Below are 22,508 nucleotides of genomic sequence, written 5' to 3' on the forward strand. Positions count from 1 at the left end.
TCCTATAGGCAGCAGCTCTTCAAGTAATGCTCCAAATATGGGTCTGTAATACAGGGTCCATCCCTCAGGAGCAAACTGCTCCAACATGGGTCCCCCACGGGCGGCAGCTTCTGTCATATCACCTGCTCCCCTATGGGCTCCTCTCCATGGGCTACAGGTCGGGCCTGGAGTCTGCTCCAGTGGGGGTCCTCCACAGGCTGTAGCCTCCTTCAAGTCGGATCCACCTGCTCCACTGTGGGCTTCTCCATGGGCTGCAGCGTGGAAACCTGCTCCACCGTGGTACACCACGGGCTGCAGGGGGACAACCTGCTCCACAGGCCAAGGGAACTTCAGCTCCGGCGCCTGGAACACCTCCCCCCTCCTTCTTCACTGACCTTGGTGTCTGCAGGGCTGTTTCTCACTCCTCATTCTCCCAGCTGCTGTTGTTGCAGCAGGTTTTTTCCCTTTCTTAAAAATGCTCTCACAAAAGTGCAAACTGCATCGCTCATTGGCTCGGCTCTGGGCAGCAGTGGGTCCCTTTGAAGCCGGCTGAAATTGGCCCTTATCTAACATGGGGCAGCTTCTGGATTCTTCTCACAGAAACCACCCTGCAGCCCCCCACTACCAAGACCTTGCCACGTAAACCCACTACATTTAACAAGTCATAAAGGACTGAATGAAGAGCAGTTTCAAGACCTCCTGATGAAACTAAACAACTACAAGTCTATAGGACATGATGACATGCATCCCAGGGTCCTGAAGGAAATGGCTGATAGAGTTGGCAAGCCTCTCTCCATCATATTGGAAAAGTCCTGGCAGTCAAGAGAAGTCCCTGGTGACTGGAAAAAGGGAAACATCACTCCCATTTTTAAAAAGGCTAGAAAGGAGGACCTGGGGAACTACAGACCTGTGAGCCTCACCTCTGTGCCTGGCAAGATCATGGAACAGATCCTCCTGGAAGCAATGTCAAGGCACATGCAGGACAAAGAGGTGATCCGAGACAGCCAGCATGGCTTCACCAAGGGCAAAGCATGTCTGACCAATCCAGTGGCTTTCTACAATGGAGTGACTGCATCAGTTGACAAGGGAAGACCGACTGATGTCATCTACCTGGACTTCTGCAAGGCCTTTGACACGGTCCCACATAACATCCTGGTCTCCAAATTGGAGAGAGATGGATTTGATGGGTGGACCATTCAGTGGATAAGGAGGTGGCCTGAAGGTTGCACCCAGAGAGTGGTGGTCAATGGCAATGTCTCAAGTTTGCAGATGACACCAAGCTGAGCAGTGCAGTTGATACACCAGAAGGAAGGGATGCCATCCAAAGGGACCTAGAAAAGCTTGAGAAGTGGGCCCATGTGAACCTAATGAGGTTCAACAAGTCCAGGTACAGGGTGCTGCACCTTGGTCAGGGCAATCCCAGACATGAGAACAGACTGGGAGAAGAATTCATTGAGAGCAGCCCTGCAGAGAAGGACTTGGGGGTTCTGATGGATGAAAAGCTTGACATGAGCAGTGTGCGCTTTCAGCCCAGAAGGCTAACTGCATCCTGGGCTGAATCAAAAGAGGAGTGGCCAGCAGGTCAAGGGAGGTGATTGTCCCCCTCTACTCTGCCCTTGTGAAGACCCACTTGGAGTACTGCATCCAGGTCTGGAGCCCCCAGCACAAGAAGGATGTTGATCTGTTAGAGTGGGTCCAGAGGAGGGCCACAAAGATGATCAGAGGGCTGGAGCACCTCTCCTAGCAATGATCTTTATGTACATTTAGAAAAATATTGAAGTTATTTTGAGAGATGCTCTTTCACAATTACTACCTGATTAGCTTCTATAAAACGATTAAATAGTTTACAGTGAGTTATATCACAGAATGGTTGAGGTTGAAAGGGACCTCTAGAAGTCATCTAATCCAATACCCCTGCTCAAGCAGGGACACCTAGTGAAGGCTGCCCTGGACCATGTCCAGATGGCTTTTGAAGATCTAAGATCTCCAAGGAGGAAGACTCCACAACCTCTGTAGGAAACCTGTTCTAGTGCTCAGTCACCCACACAGTAAAGAAGCGCTTCCTGATGTTCAGACGAAACCTCCTATGTCCCAGTTGGTGCCCATTGCCTCTTGTCCTGGCATGGGGGAACCAATGAAAAGAGCCTGGCTCTTTGCACCCTCCCTTCAGGTATTTATACACATTGATGAGATTACCCTCACCCCCTGAGCCTCTTCTTCTCCAGACTGATCAGTCCCAGCTCTCTCGGCCTCTCATAGGAGGGATGCTCCAGTCCATTATTCATCCTCATGGCCCTACACTGGACTCCCTCCAGGATGTCCATGTCTGGGGGGCCCAGAACTGGGCACAGGGCTCCAGGTGTGGCCTCATCAGTGCTGAGGAGAGGGGAAGGATCACCTCTGTTGACCCGCTGGCCATACTTTGCCTCACGCAGACCATGCTACCGTTAGCCTTCTTTGCGGCAAGGGCATGTTGCTGTCTCATGTTCAACTTGGTGTCCACTAGGACCCCCAGGTCCTTTTCTGCCAGGCTGCTTTCCAGCTGGGTAACACACCCCTCCCCCAGCATGTACTGGTTGTTCCTCCCCAGGTGCAGGACTTTGCATTCCCCCTTGATGAACTGCATGAGGTTCCTGTCAGCCCATTTCTCCAGCTTGTCTAGGTCGCTCTGGATGACAGCACAACCCTCTGGCATATCAGGCACTCTCCTTAGTTCTGTGTCATCAGCAAACTTGATGAGGATATACTCTGCCCCATCGTCCTGATCATTAATGAAGACGTTGAACAGGACTGGACCCAGTATTGACCCCTGGGGTACTCCGCTAGTTACTGGCCTCCAGTGGTGAATATGTATGGTAAATACATTACTGTTTATTTTCAAGCACTTCTGGGATGAGCAAAATGTTACTCTAGTCCTATCACAAGCTCCTTTGTAGAATTTTAGTTAACTTCCTGTTATGTTAAACCTTTGATATTATAGACTACTAACAAGCATTTCAGTTGTAGATTAACCCTGGTAGGGAGCTAAGCACCACAGCTACTTGCTCACTCCCCCCCCCACACACATAGTGGGATGGGGGAGAGATTCACAAAGGTAAATCAAAAGAGAAAACTCGTGAGTTGAGATAGACAGTTTAATAGGCACAGCAAAAGCTGCACTTGCAAGCAAAGCAAAATAAGGAATTAATTCACTATTTCCCTTCGGCAGGTAGATGTTTAGCCATTTCCAGGAAAGCAGGGCTTCATCATGTGTAACAGTTTCTGGGAAGACAAACACCACAACTCTGAACATCCCCCCTTCCTCCTTCTTTCCCACAGATTTTATTGCTGAGCATGACATGAGATGGTATGGAATAACTCTTTGGTAAGTTTGGGTCAGCTGTCCTGGCTGTGTGCCCTCCCAACTTCTTGTGCAACCCCAGCTTCCTTTGCTGACAGGGCAGCATGAGAAGCAGAAAAGGCCTTGATGCTGCATAAGCATTGTTAAGCAATAGCTTAAACACTGGTACGTTATCAACACCATTTCGGTCATAACTACAAAATATAGCACCATATGAGCCACTATGAAGAAAATAAACTCTATCCCAGCCAAAACCAGTACAATTTCTTATATGTAAGTCTGTACAGCTTAATTAAAATTTGTGTATAACCTTTCAATTCTACAATTTCTATAATCAAAGTATAATTCTTATCTTTAAAAACAAGCAGAAAAAAACATAAGGAAACAGTAACAGCTTCATAAAGCCATTATTTTATATATTTTCTTATGTATTAAGAATATTTTTTACCTACTAAAAACCAATTAACAAACAATGAAAACAAATTCAATAACACCTCACCTGCATCAGCTCTGGACCGCTGACCTGGTGATTTTCCAAATGGGGTCTTCATTCATCTGTGTTTAAGTGAGCAGCAAAGCTGCTGAACTAGGGTGAAAATCCAGTTCTTCCCAAATCCCCAAATATCTTCTTACTCTTGTAATATGGCAACTACTTATTAATCCACCATCCAACCAGCAATTTGTTCTTCCTCAAATATAGGAGAAGCACTTTCAATTATATTACTCTGAAAAACAAAACAAAGTATAGCCTGATTTGAGACTCAGTTAAGATAGATACTGAATTTAAAATATTTGTTTGTTCATGCTCCATGAGAAGTCCCTTTGTATTGTTATTCTGGACACATTCTGCAATCAGAGGGCAGGTACACGAGAAGATAGCCAAATATTAAGACTGATACTTTTCCTCATATTCAAAGTGCAAGTTCCGTATCAGATCAAAGTCATCCACAGACAGACACACAAAGAAAAAAAGTTCTTAAAAACCACTTACCTTAGTACAGGGAAGAATGACTACTACTTTAAAAACCCCACCTAAAAGTAGAAGAAACTGCATTACCTTGACCAGAGGTAAAGCAGAAGCCACCTACTTCCGTTTGTTAGAAACAAAACAAAACAAAACAAAAAAAATGCTTCACACCCACATAGCAGGGCAGCCTTCACTAGGTGTCCCTGCTTGAGCAGGGGTATTGGATTAGATGACTTCTAGAGGTCCCTTTCAACCTCAACCATTCTGTGATATAACTTGCTGTAAACTATTTAATCGTTTTATAGAAGCTAATCAGGTAGTAATTGTGAAAGAGCATCTCTCAAAATAACTTCAATATTTTTCTAAATGTACATAAAGATCATTGCTACACTGTATGCTCCGTAAATTGAAATAATTAGTCAAAGCTTTTTAAAGAATTCTTTATTTGAAGGAACTGAAAATAGGAGTAACCACTCATAGATCATAGCATCATAAAATGGCTTGGGTTGGAAGGAACCTCAAAGATCATCTAGGTCCAACCCCCGGCCATGGCCAGGGACACCACACACTAGATCAGGTTGCCCAGGGACTCATGTAACCTGGTCTTGAGCACCTCCAGGGATGGTGCATCCACAACTTCTCTGGGCAACCTATTCCAGTGCCTCACCACCCTCTGAGTAAAACCACCACACTGCTCTCTATGAATTCTTCTCCCAGTCTGTTCTCATGTCTGGGATTGCCCCAACCCATGTGCAGCACATCGCACTTAGATTGTTCAACCTTGTTATCCACCCGAGGGTGCAGAGGGAGTTGGTGGATGTGATTGCCAAGCTGCTTTCTGTCATCTATCAGCGGTCATGGTCATCCGGAGAGGTCCCAGATGACTGTAGACTTGCTAATGGGACGCCCATCTATAAGAAGGGTCATAAGGAGGACCTGGGGAACTACAGGCCTGTCAGCCTGAAGCCGGTTCCAGAAAAGGTGATGGAACAGGTCATCTTGAATGCAATCACGCAGCATGTGCAGGACAACCTGGGGATCAGGCCCAGTCAGCATGGGTTCATGAAAGGCAAGTCCTGCCTGACCAAACTCATCTCCTTCTATGACTGGGTGACCCACCTGGTGGATGAGGGAAAGGCTGTTGACGTAGTCTACCTAGACTTCATCAAGGCCTTTGACACGGTCTCCCACAGTATTCTCCTGGAGAAGCTGGAAGCCCATGGATTGGACAGGTACCCTCTGCTGGGTTAAAAACTGGCTGGACAGCCGGGCTCAGAGAGTGGTGGTGAATGGAGTTAAATCCAGCTGGTGACCAGTTACGAGTGGTGTTCCCCAGAGGTCGGTACTGGGGCCCATCCTCTTTAATATCTTTATTGATGATTTGGATGAGGGAATTGAGTGCACCCTCAGTAAGTTTGCAGGCGACACCAAGCTGGGGCGAAGTGTCGATCTGCTGGAGGGTAGGAAGGCCCTACAGAGGGACCTGGACAGGTTGGATGGATGGGCAGAGGCCAATGGGATGAGGTTCAACATGGCTAAGTGCCGGGTCCTGCACTTTGGCCACAACAGCTCCATGCAACACTAACGGCTTGGGGCAGAGTGGCTGGAAAGCTGTGCAGAGGAAAGGGACCTGGGGGTGTTGGTCGATGCTCACCTGAACATGAGCAAGCAGTGTGCCAATGGCATCCTGGTTTATATCAGGAATAGCATAGCCAGCAGGACCAGGGAGGTGATTGTCCCCCTGTACTCTGCTCTGGTGAGGCCGCACCTCAAGTACTGTCTTCACTTTTGGGCCCCTCACTACAAGAAGGACATCGAGGCCCTGGAATGTGTCCAGAGAAGGGCTACGAAGCTGGTGAAGGGCCTGGAACACAAGTCCTATGAGGAGTGGCTGAGGGAACTGGGTTTCTTTAGTCTGGAGAAGAGGAAGCTCAGGGGAGACCTTATTGCTCTCTACAACTACCTGAAAGGAAGTTATAGGGAGCTGGAGGTCAGTCTCTTCTCGCAGATAACTAGCGATAGGACAAGAAGAAATGGCCTCAAGTTACACCAGGGGAGGTTTAGGTTGGAAATTAGGAGACATTTCTTCTCAGAAAGAGTAGTCAGGCATTGGAATGGGTTGCCCAGGGAGGTGGTGGAGTCCCTGGGGGTGTTTAAGGAAAGGTTGGGCATGGCACTTAGGGACACGGTTTAGTGGGTGATATTGGTGGTAGGGGGATGGTTGGACCAGATAATCTTGGAGGTCTTTTCCAACCCTAATGATTCTATGATTCTATCTGCTATATCAATGGTATTACAGTAAGAGTCACCCAGATTAATGCAAAATTAATTTTTACAGAACCAGACAAGTGCAGTGATGATGTAACTAGAACTGGCTTCAACGTGCAGCAATCCAATACCACAACCCATCTCACCTGCCCTGAAGAACCATGATGATAGATGGAGCCCAAAGTCAGGGAGTAAACAAACTCACTGGACATTCTAGAGGTATGGCCCATACTCTAAGGGAATTATATCTGTGTATGCATATCAAAAGACAGGAAAAGCAGATGATGATTAATTGGGATGTAGTGGAAAGTGTAGGACCCAAGCATGATGTAAATGGTAGAGAATAAGGGGGGGATACTGTCCTGGTTTCAGCTGGGATAGATTTCATTTTCTTCCTAGTAGATAGTATGGTGCTGTGTTGTGGATTCACAATGAGAATAATGCTGAAAATACATTCATGTTTTAGTTGTTGCAGAGCAGTGCTTACACTAATTCAAGGACTTTTCAGCTTCTCATACCGCCCTGCCAGTGAGGAGACTGGACACCCCACCTAAGAAACTGGGAGTGGATAGAACCAGGACAGCTGACCCAAACTGGCCAAGGGAATATTCCATACCATAAGACATCATGCTGAACAATAAAACTGGGGGAGTTGGTGGGGCAGCCTCTGTTCCTTGGCAGACTAGGCATGGCTCAGCTGGTGGTGTTGTTCATCACTACCTTCATATATTCTTTTATTATTTTTTTCTCTTCTTTTTCTGTGCTATTAAACTGTCTTTTCTCAACCCTTTTCATCGTTTTCCACCCCCCCATTCTCTGCCCAAACCTGCATTGGGGGAGGGGCAAAGTAAACTGCGTGGTGTTTAGCTGCCTGCCAGATTAAACCACAACACATATTCCCTCAGCCCTCCCAGCCCAGTATCCCTTCTGGTTTAAAATCTTAAAATGGCTCTACATCCATGTGGATGCAGTGACGAGTGGTGTCCCTCAGGGGTCTGTCTTGAGACTGGTACTGTTTTGGGCCAAACAGCCCGAAACTCCCTCACTGATGCTCACAGAAGGGAGGGGGATCAATAACAGTGGAGGATAGCAGCTGTCAACAACAAGGACCAGCAGGAGGAAGTCTTCCCCCAAAGCCTGAGGTGCCTTTACAGAACCTCTTCACCCCTCTGCAGACTGAAAAGGAAAGACCCATTGCAGGGAGGGTGGAGCTGAGTAAGGCAGCCTGGTCTGCTCCCTGCGTAACAACTAGTCCAACTAAGAAAAGGTGATGGGTGATAGCAGTAGGAGACTCTCTTCTGAGAGGTACAGAGGCACCCATCTGCCGACACGATCCACTCTTGAGAGAAGTCTGCTGCTTACCAGGGGCTCATGTCAGCGATGTTACCAAGAGACTGCCAAGCCTTGTACAGCCTAAGGACTATTATCCGCTGCTACTCTTTCACATAGGCACCAGTGATGCAACCAGGAGCTGTCTGAGGTGTGTCAAGAGCAATTACAGAGCCCTAGGAGCAGCAGTAAAGGACTCAGGAGCGCAGGTAGTTTTTTCATCAGACCTCCTGGTCAAAGGGAAGGGGATTGAAAGGGCCAGTCGAATCTGGCAAATCAACAGATGGATGCAGGACTGGTGTCACAGACGGGTTCATCTATTTAGACCATGGGACTCTCTTTGAGAAACCTGGTCTGCTGGGAGCTGATGGAGTCCACCTATCAGAGAAGGGGAAGAGCATCTTTGGTCATAGGCTTGCTGAGCTGGTGAGGAGGGCTTTAAACAAGAGTTGCTGGAGGAGGGGAACCTCAATCCATGCTGTTCCTCCCAGCTTGATGCCAGCGTCAGTTATAGATGCCCAGAGCCTGGAGAAGGGTCATGGGTCATCAGGAGAGCACCTGATGAACAGCACAAAGGAAGGCCAAACTCTATGCTAACACAGGTAGCATGGGGAATAAACGGGAGGAGTTGGAGACTACGCACGCCTGCAGGACTATGACCTCATTGGCATTACAGAGACATGGTGGGACAGCTCCCATAACTGGAGTGTTAGCATGTAAGGATACAGGCTCTCTAGGAAGGACAGACAGGGGAGATGAGGAGGGGCATTGTCCTCTATGTCAACAAGCAGCTGGAGTGCATGGAGCTCTGCCTGGGGATGGATGAGGAGCTGACAGAGTTTATGGGTCAGGATTACAGGCAGGGCAGGGACAGGGGGCATTCACTATAATGTCCCCTGTCCCTGCCCTCCCTATAATCCTGACCTATAATCCTTCTCTCCTATAAAGAGAGACTGAGAGAGCTGGGGATGTTTAGCCTAAAGAAGAGAAAGCTCCAGGGAGTCCTCATTGCAGCTTTTCAATACTAAAAGAGGGCTTATAAAAAAAGATGAAGAGCAAATTCTTTCTCAGGCAGATAATGACAGGACAAGGGGGAATGGTTTTAAACTAAAAGAGGGGAGATTTAGATTAGAGATTAGGAAGAAATTCTTCACTCAGAGGGTGGCGAGGCACCAGAACAGGTTGCCCAGAAAAGTTGTGAATGCCCCATCCCTGGAGGTATTCAAGACCAAGTTGGACAAGGCCCTGGGCAACCTGGTCTAGTGGGTGGCATCCCTGCCCATGGCAGGGGGGTTGGAACTAGATGATCTTTAAGGTCCCTTCCAACCCAACCTGTTCTATGATTTTAAGTAGCTCAGGTGGATCTGGGATGGCAACATAAGGGTGAATTATTTATAGCTTAGTGGACCGACACCTCAGGGCATCAAGGAAGAGATGCAACATATTGATGGGCTTGTGATCAAGGGGTGGACCTGACTGTGGACAGTATTGCACAGATTATCCATGCATGCGAAATGCGCACTGCAGTCAAGCAAGCCAAGCGGTTAAAGTCTCTATGGTATGGTAGACGATGGCTGAAATATAAATATGGAGAGGAGGCCTGGCAGACTGATTATATCACACACCCAAAAACCCGCCAAGGCAAGCACCATGGACTTACAATGGTGGAAACAATCATCAGATGGCTGTAAATATATCCTATGCCACTGCCCAAAACACTATCCCAGACCTTGAAAAGCAAATCTTATGGTGACATGGCACCCCAAAAAGAATTGAATCAGACAACAGGACTCATTTCCTAAAAAAACTCATAGACATCTGGGCCAAAGAACACTGCATCGAGTGGGTATATCACATCCCATTTCATACACCAGTCTCTGGGAAAATCAAACGTCCCTTTCAACACCAACCATTCTGTGATTCTGTGAAACCCATCTGGGCTGCCGCATCGTGGCAAGATCATAGAATTAGAGAATGGTTTGGGGTGCAAGGAACCTTAAGGATCATTCAGTTCCAACCCCCCTGCCATAGGAAGGTATACCTCCCACTAGACCAGGTTGCTCAAAGCCCCATCCAACCTGGCCTTGAACACTTCCAAGGATGGGGCATCCACAACTTCTCTGGGCAACCTGTTCCAGTGCCTCACCACCCAAAGAGAAAAGAATGTCTTCCTCACATCTAACCTAAATCTCCACTCTTTTAGTTTAAAGCTGTTACCCCTTGCCGAGGCGATCGGCTCCGGGGCAGACACATACTGCAGCGGAGAAGGGGATCGAGACAGGCAAGGCTTTTTTTTTGCGGCATCGAGGCCACTGGAAGCAGCCGAGGGAGCCGCCAGGACCCGGCAGCCCTCGCGAGGGAGGCTGAGAGGCATAGGCGGAGCCAGCAGCGCCCCCGCCCCGGCCGTTCAAAAGCAGCCCCTAGGGAGCGCGAGCGACCAGGACCACGGCAAACAGGGCGGGCAAACAGGGCGTGGCGCGTCAGAAGGGCGGGGCACGGCAGTTTGCGTGGCAGTTCATGCAGGCAGGGCGAGCAGGGAGGGCCCCTCGCTGCTCTTTTGCAGCGGTCTTTCCCTTCGGTACTTGTAGCCTGCCTACGAGGAACCTGGCCATGGTATCCACCAGGCAGAAAACCATGGCCTCCGCATCTGTTGCGGCTTCTCCAGCCACAGTCACCGATGTGGCTACTCAGATGGAGGGCTCAGGGAAACATGCAGCCGTCCAGGTCTTGGGCTGCAGGGTGTGCCCGAGTCTTCTGTCGGTATCTGACAGCAGCAGCGAGGGGTATGCCTGTGGGAGGTGTGCCCAGGTTGAAGAGCTGCTCAGCCAGGTAGCGGAGCTTCGGGAGGAGGTGAGCAGGCTCAGGAGCATCAGGGAGTCAGAGAGGGAAATTGACTGGTGGAGGTGTACTCTACCCTCTCTGAGACAGACTCACGAGCCTTCCATAGCACAAATGTCTCCTGCTACGCAGAAGACAAAAGTTCCCTCATCCCGCCAGGCAGTAAGAGGAGACCTAGGCCAAGGGGGGGAATGGAGGCAGGTTCCTGTTTGGGGTGGTAGGCGAGCCCTGTCCCTGCCCACCTCACCTTCCCATCTACCCTTATATAACAGGTATGAGGCTCTAGAACACGACAGTCAGAACAACGAAGTAGACGAAAGCCCGTCCCAGTTGGAGAGGATGCCTAAGGCAAGGCAACCTACCCCCCGCATTGCTACATCAACTGTCAAAAAAGAAAGAAGGGTTATTGTCATGGGGGACTCCCTTTTGAAAGGGACAGAGGGCCCAATATGCCGACCGGACCCTACCCACAGGGAAGTCTGCTGCCTCCCTGGGGCTCAGGTGAGAGATTTCGCTAAGAAAGTCAAGCACCTGGTATGGTCCACCAACTACTACCCGCTACTGGTCTTTCAGGCTGGTAATGACGAGGTAGCAACAAGAAGTCCGAGAGCGATCAAAAGGGACTTTAGGGCTTTGGGGCGACTACTTAAAGGATCGGGCACAGGTTGTGTTTGCCTCTGTCCTTCTGATAGGGGGGATCGATGCTGACAAGCAGACTCATCACATTAACACGTGGCTTCGGGACTGGTGCAACCGGCAGAATTTCAGGTTTTTTGATCACAGGAAGGTCTACACGACACCGGGCCTGCTGGCACCAGATGGGATGCGCCTCTCTCAGAGAGGGGTAAGGATTTTTGCTCAGGAGTTGGCAGGGCTGATAGATAGGGCTTTAAACTAGAGTCGAAGGGGGAAGGGGATAAAACCAGGCACGCCGGTGATGAGCTAAGGGATGGTGTACTAGAATCAGAGGGACTGTGTGCTAGTGAGGCCCTTCGGTCAGGTACACAAGGTGCTGCGTGTAGGGAGGCGCATTTGAAGTGCTTCTACACAAACGCACGCAGTATGAGGAATAAAATGGATGAGCTAGAAGTCTTGGCCCAGTCCCACAGCTACGACATCATTGGCATAAGCGAAACCTGGTGGGATGAGTCCTGTGGCTGGTGTGTTGCAATAGATGGTTACAGGCTCTTCAAGAGGGACAGGCAGGGTAGGCGAGGTGGCCGGGGTGGCAACGTATGTGAAGCATGGGCTGGACTGTGTGGAACTTCAAGTTGGCGATGGCAAAGTTGAGAGCCTCTGGGTAAGGATTAAGGGACAAACAAATAAAGGGGATGTCGTTGTGGGAGTCTTATTACAGACCACCCGGCCAGGACAACAATGCCGATGAATTATTCTTTGCAGAACTAAGAGATGCCTCGAGATCAACTCCCCTTGTCCTTATGGGGGATTTCAACTTGCCAGACATCAGCTGGGATCACCACACAGCTGACACGAGCAAGTCTAGGAGGTTCATAAAACACCTAGATGATAACTTCTTGGTGCAGGTGCTAAGAGAGCCAACTAGGAAAGGTGCCCTCCTAGATCTGTTGCTGGAGAACAGAGAGGGTCTTTGTGGGGGACGTGGCAGTTGGCGGCTGTCTCAGTCATAGTGACCATGAAGTGGTTGAGTTTAGAATTTATGGTGACAGAAGGAAAACTGCCACCAAAACTTCAGCCCTGGATATAGGGAAAGCAGACTTCAGGCTGCTCAGGGAACTAGTCAGCAAGGTCCCCTGGGAAACTGCTTTTGAAGGCATTGGCGTCCATCAGTGCTGGTCAGTCTTCAAGCACTGCCTCCTAAAAGCACAAGATCAGGCGATTCCAAAATATCGGAAGTCAGACAAGCGGGGCAGAAGGCCGGCCTGGCTGACCAGGGATCTTCTACTGGAGCTTAGGCGAAAAAAGGAAGTGTACGGCTGCTGGAAGGATGGTCAGGCGACGAGGAAGGAATACAGGGATGCTGTTCGTGTTTGTAGGGAGAAAATTCGTGTGGCCAAAGCCCAACTAGGGTTGAAGCTGGCCATGTCTGTGGGAGACAATAAAAAAGTTTTTTTTAGATATGTGAACAGAAAAAGGAGAACCAAAGAAAACATAGGTCCGCTACTAGATGGGGAAGGTCTCCTCACAGACAATGACATAGGCAAAGCAGAGACGTTTAATGCCTTCTTCGCCTCTGTCTTCAACACTGATGATGGGCTTCGGGACCCAGGGTGCCCTGAGCTGGAGGACCATGACGATGGGAATGACAAACTCTCAACCGACCCTGAACGTGTGCGGGATTTGCTGCTCCACCTGGATCCATACAAGTCCATGGGTGCGGATGGGATTCATCCCAGGGTGCTTAAAGAGCTGGCTGACGTCATTGTGGGACCTCTCTCAATTATTTTTCAACGGTCTTGGGAATCTGGAGAGGTCCCATTGGACTGGAAGCTGGCAAATGTTGTGCCAATTTTCAAGAAGGGTAAGAAAGAAGACCCTAGCAATTACAGGCCTATCAGTCTCACGTCAGTGCCTGGTAAAATTATGGAGAGGATGATCCTTGAAGTTACTGAAGCGCGCCTGGGGGACAATGCAGTCATTGGTCCCAGCCAACCTGGGTTCACGAGGGGTAGGTCCTGCCTAACAAATTTGATTTCTTTTTATGATAAGATTACCCATCTAGTCGATCAAGGGAAACCAGCTGATGTGATCTTTTTGGACTTCAGCAAAGCTTTTGACACGGTTTCCCATAGGATCCTACTGGACAAAATGTCCAGCATACAGCTAAACAAAAATATCATACGATGGGTGAGCAATTGGCTGACGGGCAGGGCTCAAAGGGTTGTGGTAAATGGGGCCACATCAGGCTGGCGGATGGTCACTAGTGGGGTCCCTCAAGGCTCCATTTTAGGGCCAGTCCTCTTCAATGTTTTTATAAACGATTTGGATGTAGGACTAGAAGGTGTTTTGAGCAAATTTGCCGACAACACCGAACTTGGAGGAGTTGTGGACTTGGATGAGGGTGGAAAGGCCTTGCAGAGAGATCTGGACAGATTGGAGAGCTGGGCGATCACCAACCACATGAAGTTTAACAAAAGCAAGTGCCGGGTCCTGCACCTGGGACAGGGCAACCCTGGCTATACGTACAGACTGGGCGATGAGACGCTGGAGAGCAGCCCCGCAGAGAGGGATCTGGGGGTTGTGGTTGACAGCAAGCTGAATATGAGCCCGCAGTGTGTCCTGGCAGCCAGGAGGGCCAACCGTATCCTGGGGTGCATCAAGCACGGCATCGCTAGTCGGTCGAGGGAAGTGATTGTCCCGCTCTACTCTGCGCTGGTGCGGCCTCACCTCGAGTACTGTGTGCAGTTTTGGGCACCACAGTACAAAAAGGACATTAAACTGTTGGAGAGTGTCCAGAGGAAGGCGACAAAGATGGTGAAGGGCCTAGAGGGGAAGACATATGAGGAGCGGCTGAGGTCACTTGGCCTGTTCAGCCTGGAGAAGAGGAGGCTGAGGGGGGACCTCATCGCAGTCTACAACTTCCTCGCAAGGGGGAGTGGAGAGGCAGGTGACCTATTCTCCATTATCACCAGTGACAGGACCCACGGGAACAGTGTTAAGTTGAGGCAGGGGAAGTTTAGGCTAGACATCAGGAAGAGGTTCTTCACTGAGAGGGTGGTCGCACACTGGAATAGGCTCCCCAGTGAAGTAGTCACTGCACCAAGCCTGTCTGAATTTAAGAAGCAATTGGACTGTGCACTTAGTCACATGGTCTAAACTTTTGGGCAGACCTGTGCGGTGCCAGGAGTTGGACTTGATGAGCCGCTGCCGCCATGCTCTCCACCCACCTGGCCGCCACTCTCACCCGCTCCCTGCCGCGGCATGCCAGCCTGGTTTCCAGAAACACTCTGGGTGCAGCATTTTTCGCCACAAGAAACATCCATGCCTCCAAAACATATTTCCAGAAAACCAGCACTGCTGTGGTATCCTCTATTCTTGAGGAACGTATTTTGGGAGCTGACACCTCTGCTGAACTTGAGGAGACTGGCCGTGTGCTCTCGATTGGTGATGGTATCGCCCGTGTGTATGGCCTAAGAAATGTGCAGGCAGAAGAAATGGTTGAGTTTTCTTCTGGGCTGAAGGGAATGTCCTTGAACTTGGAGCCCGACAACCTTGGTGTTGTCATGTTTGGTAATGACAGACTGATCAAGGAAGGGGATGTTGTGAAGAGGACTGGTGCCATTGTGGATGTTCCCGTTGGGGAAGAGCTGCTGGGCCGTGTTGTAGATGCCCTAGGCAATCCCATTGATGGGAAGGGTCCTATTACATCTAAGACAAGTAGGAGAGTTGGCTTGAAGGCCCCTGGCATCATTCCCAGAATCTCTGTGTGGGAACCTATGCAGACTGGTATTAAGGCTGTGGACAGCTTGATGCCAATTGGCCGTGGACAGCGTGAGCTGATCATTGGTGACAGACAGACTGGGAAAACATCAATTGCAATTGACACTATAATCAACCAAAAACAATTTAATGATGGAACAGATGAGAAAAAGCAGCTGTACTGTATCTATGTTGCCATTGGCCAGAAGAGATCTACTGTTGCGCAGCTGGTGAAGAGGCTCACTGGTGCAGATGCCATGAAGTACACTATTGTGGTGTCTGCCACAGCATCTGACGCTGCACCCCTTCAGTATCTGGCTCCCTATTCAGGCTGCTCCATGGGGGAGTACTTCAGAGACAACGGAAAGCATGCATTGATCATCTATGATGACTTATCCAAGCAGGCTGTTGCCTACCGTCAGATGTCTCTGCTGCTGCGCCGTCCACCTGGCCGTGAAGCCTACCCAGGTGATGTGTTCTACCTGCACTCCTGCCTGCTGGAGAGAGCGGCCAAAATGAACAATTCCTTTGGAGGCAGCTCTCTGACTGCCCTGCCGGTCATTGAAACTCAGGCTGGTGATGTGTCTGCTTACATTCCAACCAACATCATCTCCATCACTGATGGACAGATCTTCTTGGAAACAGAGCTGTTCTACAGAAGTATCCATCCAGCCATCAACGTCGGTCTGTCTGTGTCCCGTGTGGGTTCTGCTGCTCAGACCAGGGCAATGAAGCAGGTGGCAGGTACCATGAAGGTGGAATTGGCTCAGTACCGTGAAGTAGCTGCCTTCGCTCAGTTTGGGTCTGATCTGGATGCTGCCACACAGCAGCTGCTGAATCGTGGTGTGCGTCTGACAGAGCTCCTCAAACAAGGACAGTACATTCTCATGGCTACTGAGGAACAGGTTGCAATCATCTGTGCTGGTGTAAGAGGTCACTTGGACAAGCTGGAGCCCAGCAAAATCACTAAATTTGAGAGCGCTTTCCTAGCTCATGTACTGAGCCAGCACCAGGCCCTCCTCTCCACGATCAGGACCGAAGGGAAGATCTCTGACCAGACAGAAGCTAAGTTGAAGGAAATAGTCACAAATTTCCTGTCTACTTTCAAGGCATAAACTTGTAACCATTCAAACAGACCAGATGGTTTTTGTGGTCACGTGCTCCAGCTCCATCAAAGACTTAAAAGTATGTGCGACTTGAATGTACAGATCTCACTGAGAATAAAAGTTTCCATGAAAATGTATTAAAAATTTAAAAAAATATCAAAGTGACATGCTTAGTGGATGAGGGAAAGGCTGTGGATGTGGTCTACCTTGACTTCAGTAAGGCTTTTGATACCGTTTCCCACAACATTCTCCTCAAGAAACTGGCTGCTCGTGGCTTGGACTGGCATACGCTTCGTTGGGTTAAAAACTGGCTGGGTAGCTGGGCCCAAAGAGTTGTGGTGAATGGAGTCAAATCCAGTTGGAGGCCGGTCACTAGTGGAGTCAATTTTGGAGCAATCCAGATTCTGACCAGCTCCTAGACACTGGTGCATCCATTTTGTTAGAGGAAATATGCTTCTTCCCAGTTTTAGAATCAGTGGTCCCTTCTCTCCTTCCACCTGGTGATCTCTCATAACAATTAAATTTCCAAACTACTGTCAAACTATTTCCTTTGTACTTTAAGCCAGAGCAAGTCTTTTCATTGCAGTACACGAAACCCAACAGCTCAGTTTATTTTTAATTATTATTTAATCTTATATTACTAACCATTTTTAAGAACAAAATAAGAGTCACAGGATGAGATTTTCTTTTAAATTTGATTCCATTTTAAAACAAATAGTTTTACCAGCAAGTTCTGTAAATGGACTAAAATTAATTAAGACTATTGAGAAGCAAAGTCCTGCCCAGTAACCTAAAAATCACTTTATTAGCCCTAACCATGCCAGCCTTTCTCCCCTTGATAAGCGAATATGCAACAGAAAATGGTTGGTTTTCCTCCCTGTTCGGCAGCTAACATGTAGGAAGAAAACCAATCAAAACAAATAACGATCAGAATGAAAGTACACATATCCTCCATGCATACACAACTGTTTACAGCAAAAGAGAAAGAACTATACCTATTCAGGTGAGCATTTTACCTTATGAATCTGAAAGGTGAAACAGGCTCTACAACCACAAATAACTTCACCTAGTACAGCTGAAAACAAGTTAAAATATTAGTAACAAATATGACTGATAAGAACTTTACATACACTAAGCAATTGACAGTTTCAAGATCTACAGAATGAATAATCACCAATGTTTCTAGAGAAAAAGCAAACAAGTTTTCCTATCTTGTAGTTAAAGCCAGTAAATTCATCAACACCATCAGTTGTAGACTGCAGAAAGGAAATTCATTCCTGTTCCAAGTACACAGCAGTGGTGTTGGGTTTTTTTTTGTTGGTGGTTTTGTTTTTTTAGTGGGGGTTGTTTTTTATTTTATTGTGAGGGAGGAAAGAGGAAGAAACATAGACAGTCTCCCTTCCATGGGGAAGCAATAATGTCATAGAATTATTTAGGTTGGAAAAGACCCTTTAGATCGTCAATTCTAACCATCACCTAACACTACTAAGTCCACCACTAAACCATGTCCCTAAGTGCTACATCCACACATCTCTTAACTCCAGGGATGGCAACTCCACCACTTCCTAGGCAGCCTGTTCCAATGCCTAATCACTCTTTCCAGGAAGAATTTCTTCCTGACATCTAATCCAAACTTCCCCTGCTGCATCCTTGTATCCTATCACTTGTCATCCAAGAAAAGAGACCGATATCCACCTCGCTATGACGTCCTTTCAGGTAGTTGCAGAGAGTAATGAGGTCTCCCCTCAGCCTCCTTTTGTCCAGACTAAACAACCCTAGTTCCCTCGGACCTCTTGGTTTCTAGTCCCTTCACCAGCTTCACTGCTCTTCTCTGAACACCTTCCAGCAACTCAATATCTTTCTTGTAGTGAGGGACCCAAAACTGAACACAGTACTCAAGGTGCAGTCTCACCAGTACCAAGTAGAAGGGAATAATCACTTCCCTAGTCTTGCTGGTCACACTATCTCTGATGCAGGCCAGGATGACATTGGCCTTCTTGGCCACGCTGCTGGCTCATGTTTAGCCGGTTGTTGACTAACACCCCCAGGTCCTTTTCTGCAGGGCAGCTTTCCAGCCACTCTTCCCAAAGCTTATACCGCTGCATGGGGTTTTTATGACCCAAGCGTAGCACCTGACATTTAGCCTTGTTGAATGCCATACAATTGTACATGACCCATCAATCTTGCCTATACAGATCCCTCTGCATAGCCTTCCTACCCTCCACCAGATCAACACTCAAGCCTAACTTGGTATTGTCCACTTATTAAACTTATTAAAGGGTGTCAACCTTATTAAGGGTTGTCCACAAACTTATTAAATCCCCTCATCAAGATGATCAATAGATACTAGACAAAACTGGACCCAATACTGAGCCCTGGGGAACGCTACTTGTGACGAGACAACAATTGGATTTAACTCCATTCACAACAACCCTTTGTGCCTGGCCACCCAGACAGCTTTTTACCCAGCAAACATTACATCCGTCCATCCATGAGCTGCCAGTTTTTCCAGGGAAATGCTGTGGGAAGCGGTGTAAAATGCTTTGCTAAAGTCCAAGTAAACAACATCCACAGCCATTCCCTCATCCACTAAGCGGGTCACCTTGTCATAGAAGGAGATCAAGTTAGTCAAGCAGGACCTACCTTTTAGAAACCTATGCTGACTGGGTCTGATCACCTGGTTGCCCCATACGTGCCGCATGATGGCATTCAAGATGATCTGATCCATGACCTTCCCTGGCACTGCGGTCAGACTGACAGGCCTGTAATTCCCCAGACCCTCCTTCCTACCCTTCTTGCAGACGGGCATCACATTCACCAACCTCCAGTCAACTGGGACATTCCCAGTTAGCCAGGACTGCTGATAAATGATGGAAAGCGGCCTGGTGAGCACTTCTGCCAGCTCCTTCAGCGGATCCCATCCGGCCCCATAGATTTGGGTGTGTTCAAGTGGTGTAGTAGATTGCTAACCATTTCCCCTTGGAAGGGCTTCATTTTGCTCCCTGTCTCTGTCTTCCAGCTCAGAGGGCTAGGTACCCCAAGATCAATTAGCCTTACTACTAAAGACTGAGGCAAAGAAGGCATTAAGTACTTGATCCTTCTCCTCATTTCCTGTCACAATGTTTCCCCCTGCATCCAATAAAGGATGGAGATTCTCCTTAGCCCTCCTTTTTTTTGTTTATGTATTTATAAAAAGACATTTTAATTGTCTTTTACTGCATATTCTTCTTTCAGACCTGCTTACCACTCACTCGTTGCTTTGATGAAACAGTATGTATTGTAAGCATGCGACTACTAACTACATGTTAGTTTCTACCCTGTTTTCTGCAGCTCAAGTTTTCAGAGGAGAAATGGTTCTTTTAGTGTTTTCTCATTTCTAATAGCATCTTTCTTCAAGTTTGAGACATGACTTCTTCCTGTGTATAGCGGACAGCCTGTGATAACAAAAGCTACTGGTTGAAAATGCTTCAGGCATCATCAACATCCTCCTAGGTGCAGAAGGTTCCAGCTATGAACAATACATTGAACAGTATAATCATTAAGCAAGGAAAGTTAACATTGTAATTTAACATGATTTAACGCAATCTTGTTTCTGTGAGAAGCGTTAAAGGGATGTTTTTCCTGTATTGGTAAAGTTATGAATGAATCCAGCAAACATCCCTCCTACAAGTGACATAAAAAAGATGAATAAGAGTTGGTAGAAAAACCTCTCTCCTTTCTATTCCCTTAATTGCCAGTGTCCTGGGAAGTTAAGTTACGACTTCACTGACAAGTTGGTGGATTTTTATTTCCTCCATTAGTAGCCTTAACACTTAATTCTGCCATTACGTAGATAGTCCCCCTAATGAAGTATGCTAATCCTGACCCTCAGAAGCAAGATGAGTTGATCACACCATTCAATTCTCTTCATACAGAATAAGAAAAATGCTATCCTAGCTTTTTTGGAGAAGAGTGGAAGGAGAAGACTTTCCTCAACAGTAAACAACATGATCCATACAACCCTAAACCATTTTAAAAAAAATGGTTATACAAAACAATATACCTTCACTAAGTTCTCAAGTTGTATTTGAATTTTATCAGTATTTTATTAACTTTTTTCCAGAAATGCTAGTAACTTGTACAAAAAAGCAACACTTCTCATAAAAACATCTACATCAGTCTACAGCTTTTCCAATTATTCCTGAAGTATTCTGTATGCTGAAGGCTTCAGAAACATATCAAGTGCACTCCCCCTCCCTATAGTATCTATAATGAAATAGCATCATAGATAAGTAGGCTTCAAAGAGTCCTCAAAATGATCATCTACTTTAAGCTGTTTTCTTGACAGAAGGTTGATTATAGCTAAGCTGTATTTTCCAAGTCTTGTGTTTTCTGTTTACTATCTTTCTGTACTTTCCAATTATTTTCAAGCATACAGCCCAAAAATGCTTCTTTCAAATTTTGTTAGCATATTTATATTTTATCTTTCAAATCACTAATAGAATTTGAATGAAAGCTAATCCAAGGATATGCCAAGTATGGTTCATAAGAACTTCCCAGGAAACCATGCAAGAAGTTCCACCTACAAGAATCATCAACAACTGAAGAAACTAACCTCCCTAATGAAAACTACCTCTCAGCGTGCATTTATAGTTTCTTTGTTTCTTATACTACAGCTTCCATAAATAGGCTAAAGTAAGCCATGTTTTTGATTTGAAGAAGGGTAGCTTATCAAAGAAACAAAGCTACTTTATCCTTTTTAAGATCAACCCAAGAGATTCATTGCTATTTAATTCACATATGGCACAAGTTTACCAAATAAGTTTTCCTTCCTGCTAATAATTTAAGGAATTAACTCACTGCATCTTCCTATTTATTCAGCACCTATCAACCACCAAAACCAGTCAATACTATTAGAAGTTATACTGGCATTTCCCAAACTTGCTAGTTACTTTTTGTAAAAGCTTTACTGTTGTAATAAACACAAGCATTTTAAAAATCAGGAGTTTTTAGAAGTTTGGATTTTACACAGAATACCAGAAAAAACATACGTTAGCAGATTTTGCAGGGAACTATAGATTACTAGCCATATACAATTGCCAGACACCTATTCTGATAAAGTTCCCCCTGCCATACCTCACTGTATTTAAGAAAAACACTTCTGTTCTAATAGGTTACACACTTTCCTTCCCAAAATTCAGAAAAGCTTTTGTTACCATTGCAACTGAGCCTTATGAAGCAAAAATACAGTAAAATTTAACAATGATGGAGCAATGACAGACTTCCAGATAGACGTTTTGGTATTGTGACGTATAAACTTCGGCCACTTGATAGGTCATTTATAAAGTTCTAGCTCATTTCGACAAGCTTTGCCCTAATTTTGGCAAACTTTATGTGAACTTCAGTGTGAACTTTTATGTGAATCACTGGCCACAATGACTTTGCCTGATAGCAAACCTGCAGAAATCTGCTCTGAGCTGGTAACAGACAAAGAATGATAAACAGCCCAGACTATCATCTCAGAACAACAGCTATGTTGAGGAGATTTCATGGTGCACATGAACATTAAGGACTGATTGTAGATAAATTTAGGACTGGGACTGGGCTGTAGCCCACACGTGGGCTATATTTTCCACTGTGGAAAAATATACTTTCAGAGAACAGCTACATGAGTTTGTGAGTATATGAACTGCCTCTACAAACAAGCAAAATGCCTCCATCAAACATTTAATTCTTCTTGTCCTGTATTAACAGAAAGGTGAAAAAATGGTGGCAAAAAGGAAGTCAAGACTAAGAATCAAGACCATCTTGGAATCTTTTTTCCCTTGCTTATCCTACATAAAATGTGCATTCATTTCTTAAACTCTTACCAAAAATTTCTGTGTCTAAATTACTCTATTGTACATGCAGCCCAAATAGAGAAAAAAAACAAAACAGGAAATTATATTCTTCAAGACAGAAGTACCTCCATAAAAACATATTTTAAAAGTGGGAGAAAACACCAGAGGAAGAGAGAACAAAAAGGAGTAGAAAACAGAGTGAACACCAAGGTCAAAAGAGGAAGAGCTCCATAGCAGAGCAAATATTCCTGAAGGAACTGCAGCCCATAGAAGACCCACACCAGTGCAAATATTCCTGAAAGGAGCACAGCCTGTGGAGAATCTATGCCAGAGCAGAAAAAAAGTGTGAGAAGAAAGCAGCAACAGAAGGGTAGGAATTTGGAGTGAGGTTGAGCCTGGGAAAAGGGGGGAGAAAAAGTATTTCCCTAAGTTAAAATACCCCAAGTCTGTTCTGCCCATGACAA

General features: G+C 46.7%; 2 protein-coding genes across 11 annotated transcripts in view; one reads left to right on the plus strand and one right to left on the minus strand.

The window, feature by feature from the left end:
• The window catches only part of LOC310888852 (spindlin-Z), a 57,222-nt gene that overhangs the window by 26,877 nt on the left and 7,837 nt on the right, over positions 1–22,508 (minus strand). For 6 of the 10 annotated variants that reach the window (XM_083852467.1, XM_083852462.1, XM_083852464.1 and 3 more), the window contains one exon: positions 3,819–4,044. The exons of 1 other annotated variant lie outside the window; for it this stretch is intronic. In XM_083852467.1, coding sequence (XP_083708593.1) covers positions 3,819–3,870 — 52 coding nt within the window. In that variant the 5' untranslated portion in view covers positions 3,871–4,044. Of the gene's footprint in view, positions 1–3,818; positions 4,045–4,310; positions 4,332–6,700; positions 6,722–17,241; positions 17,301–22,508 lie in introns of those variants that run through there. 3 more of the 10 variants (XM_083852469.1, XM_083852466.1, XM_083852465.1) reach the window with 3 other exon arrangements.
• On the plus strand, positions 14,432–16,358 carry LOC310888851 (ATP synthase subunit alpha, mitochondrial-like). Its single transcript, XM_083852461.1, has one exon. The coding sequence runs from the start codon at positions 14,573–14,575 to the stop codon at positions 16,232–16,234; it is 1,662 nt and encodes a 553-aa protein (XP_083708587.1). The 5' UTR covers positions 14,432–14,572; the 3' UTR covers positions 16,235–16,358.

Source organism: Anser anser (genome assembly GCF_964211835.1).
Source record: "Anser anser genome assembly, contig: SUPER_W_unloc_2, whole genome shotgun sequence".
Taxonomy (NCBI): Eukaryota; Metazoa; Chordata; class Aves; order Anseriformes; family Anatidae; genus Anser; species Anser anser.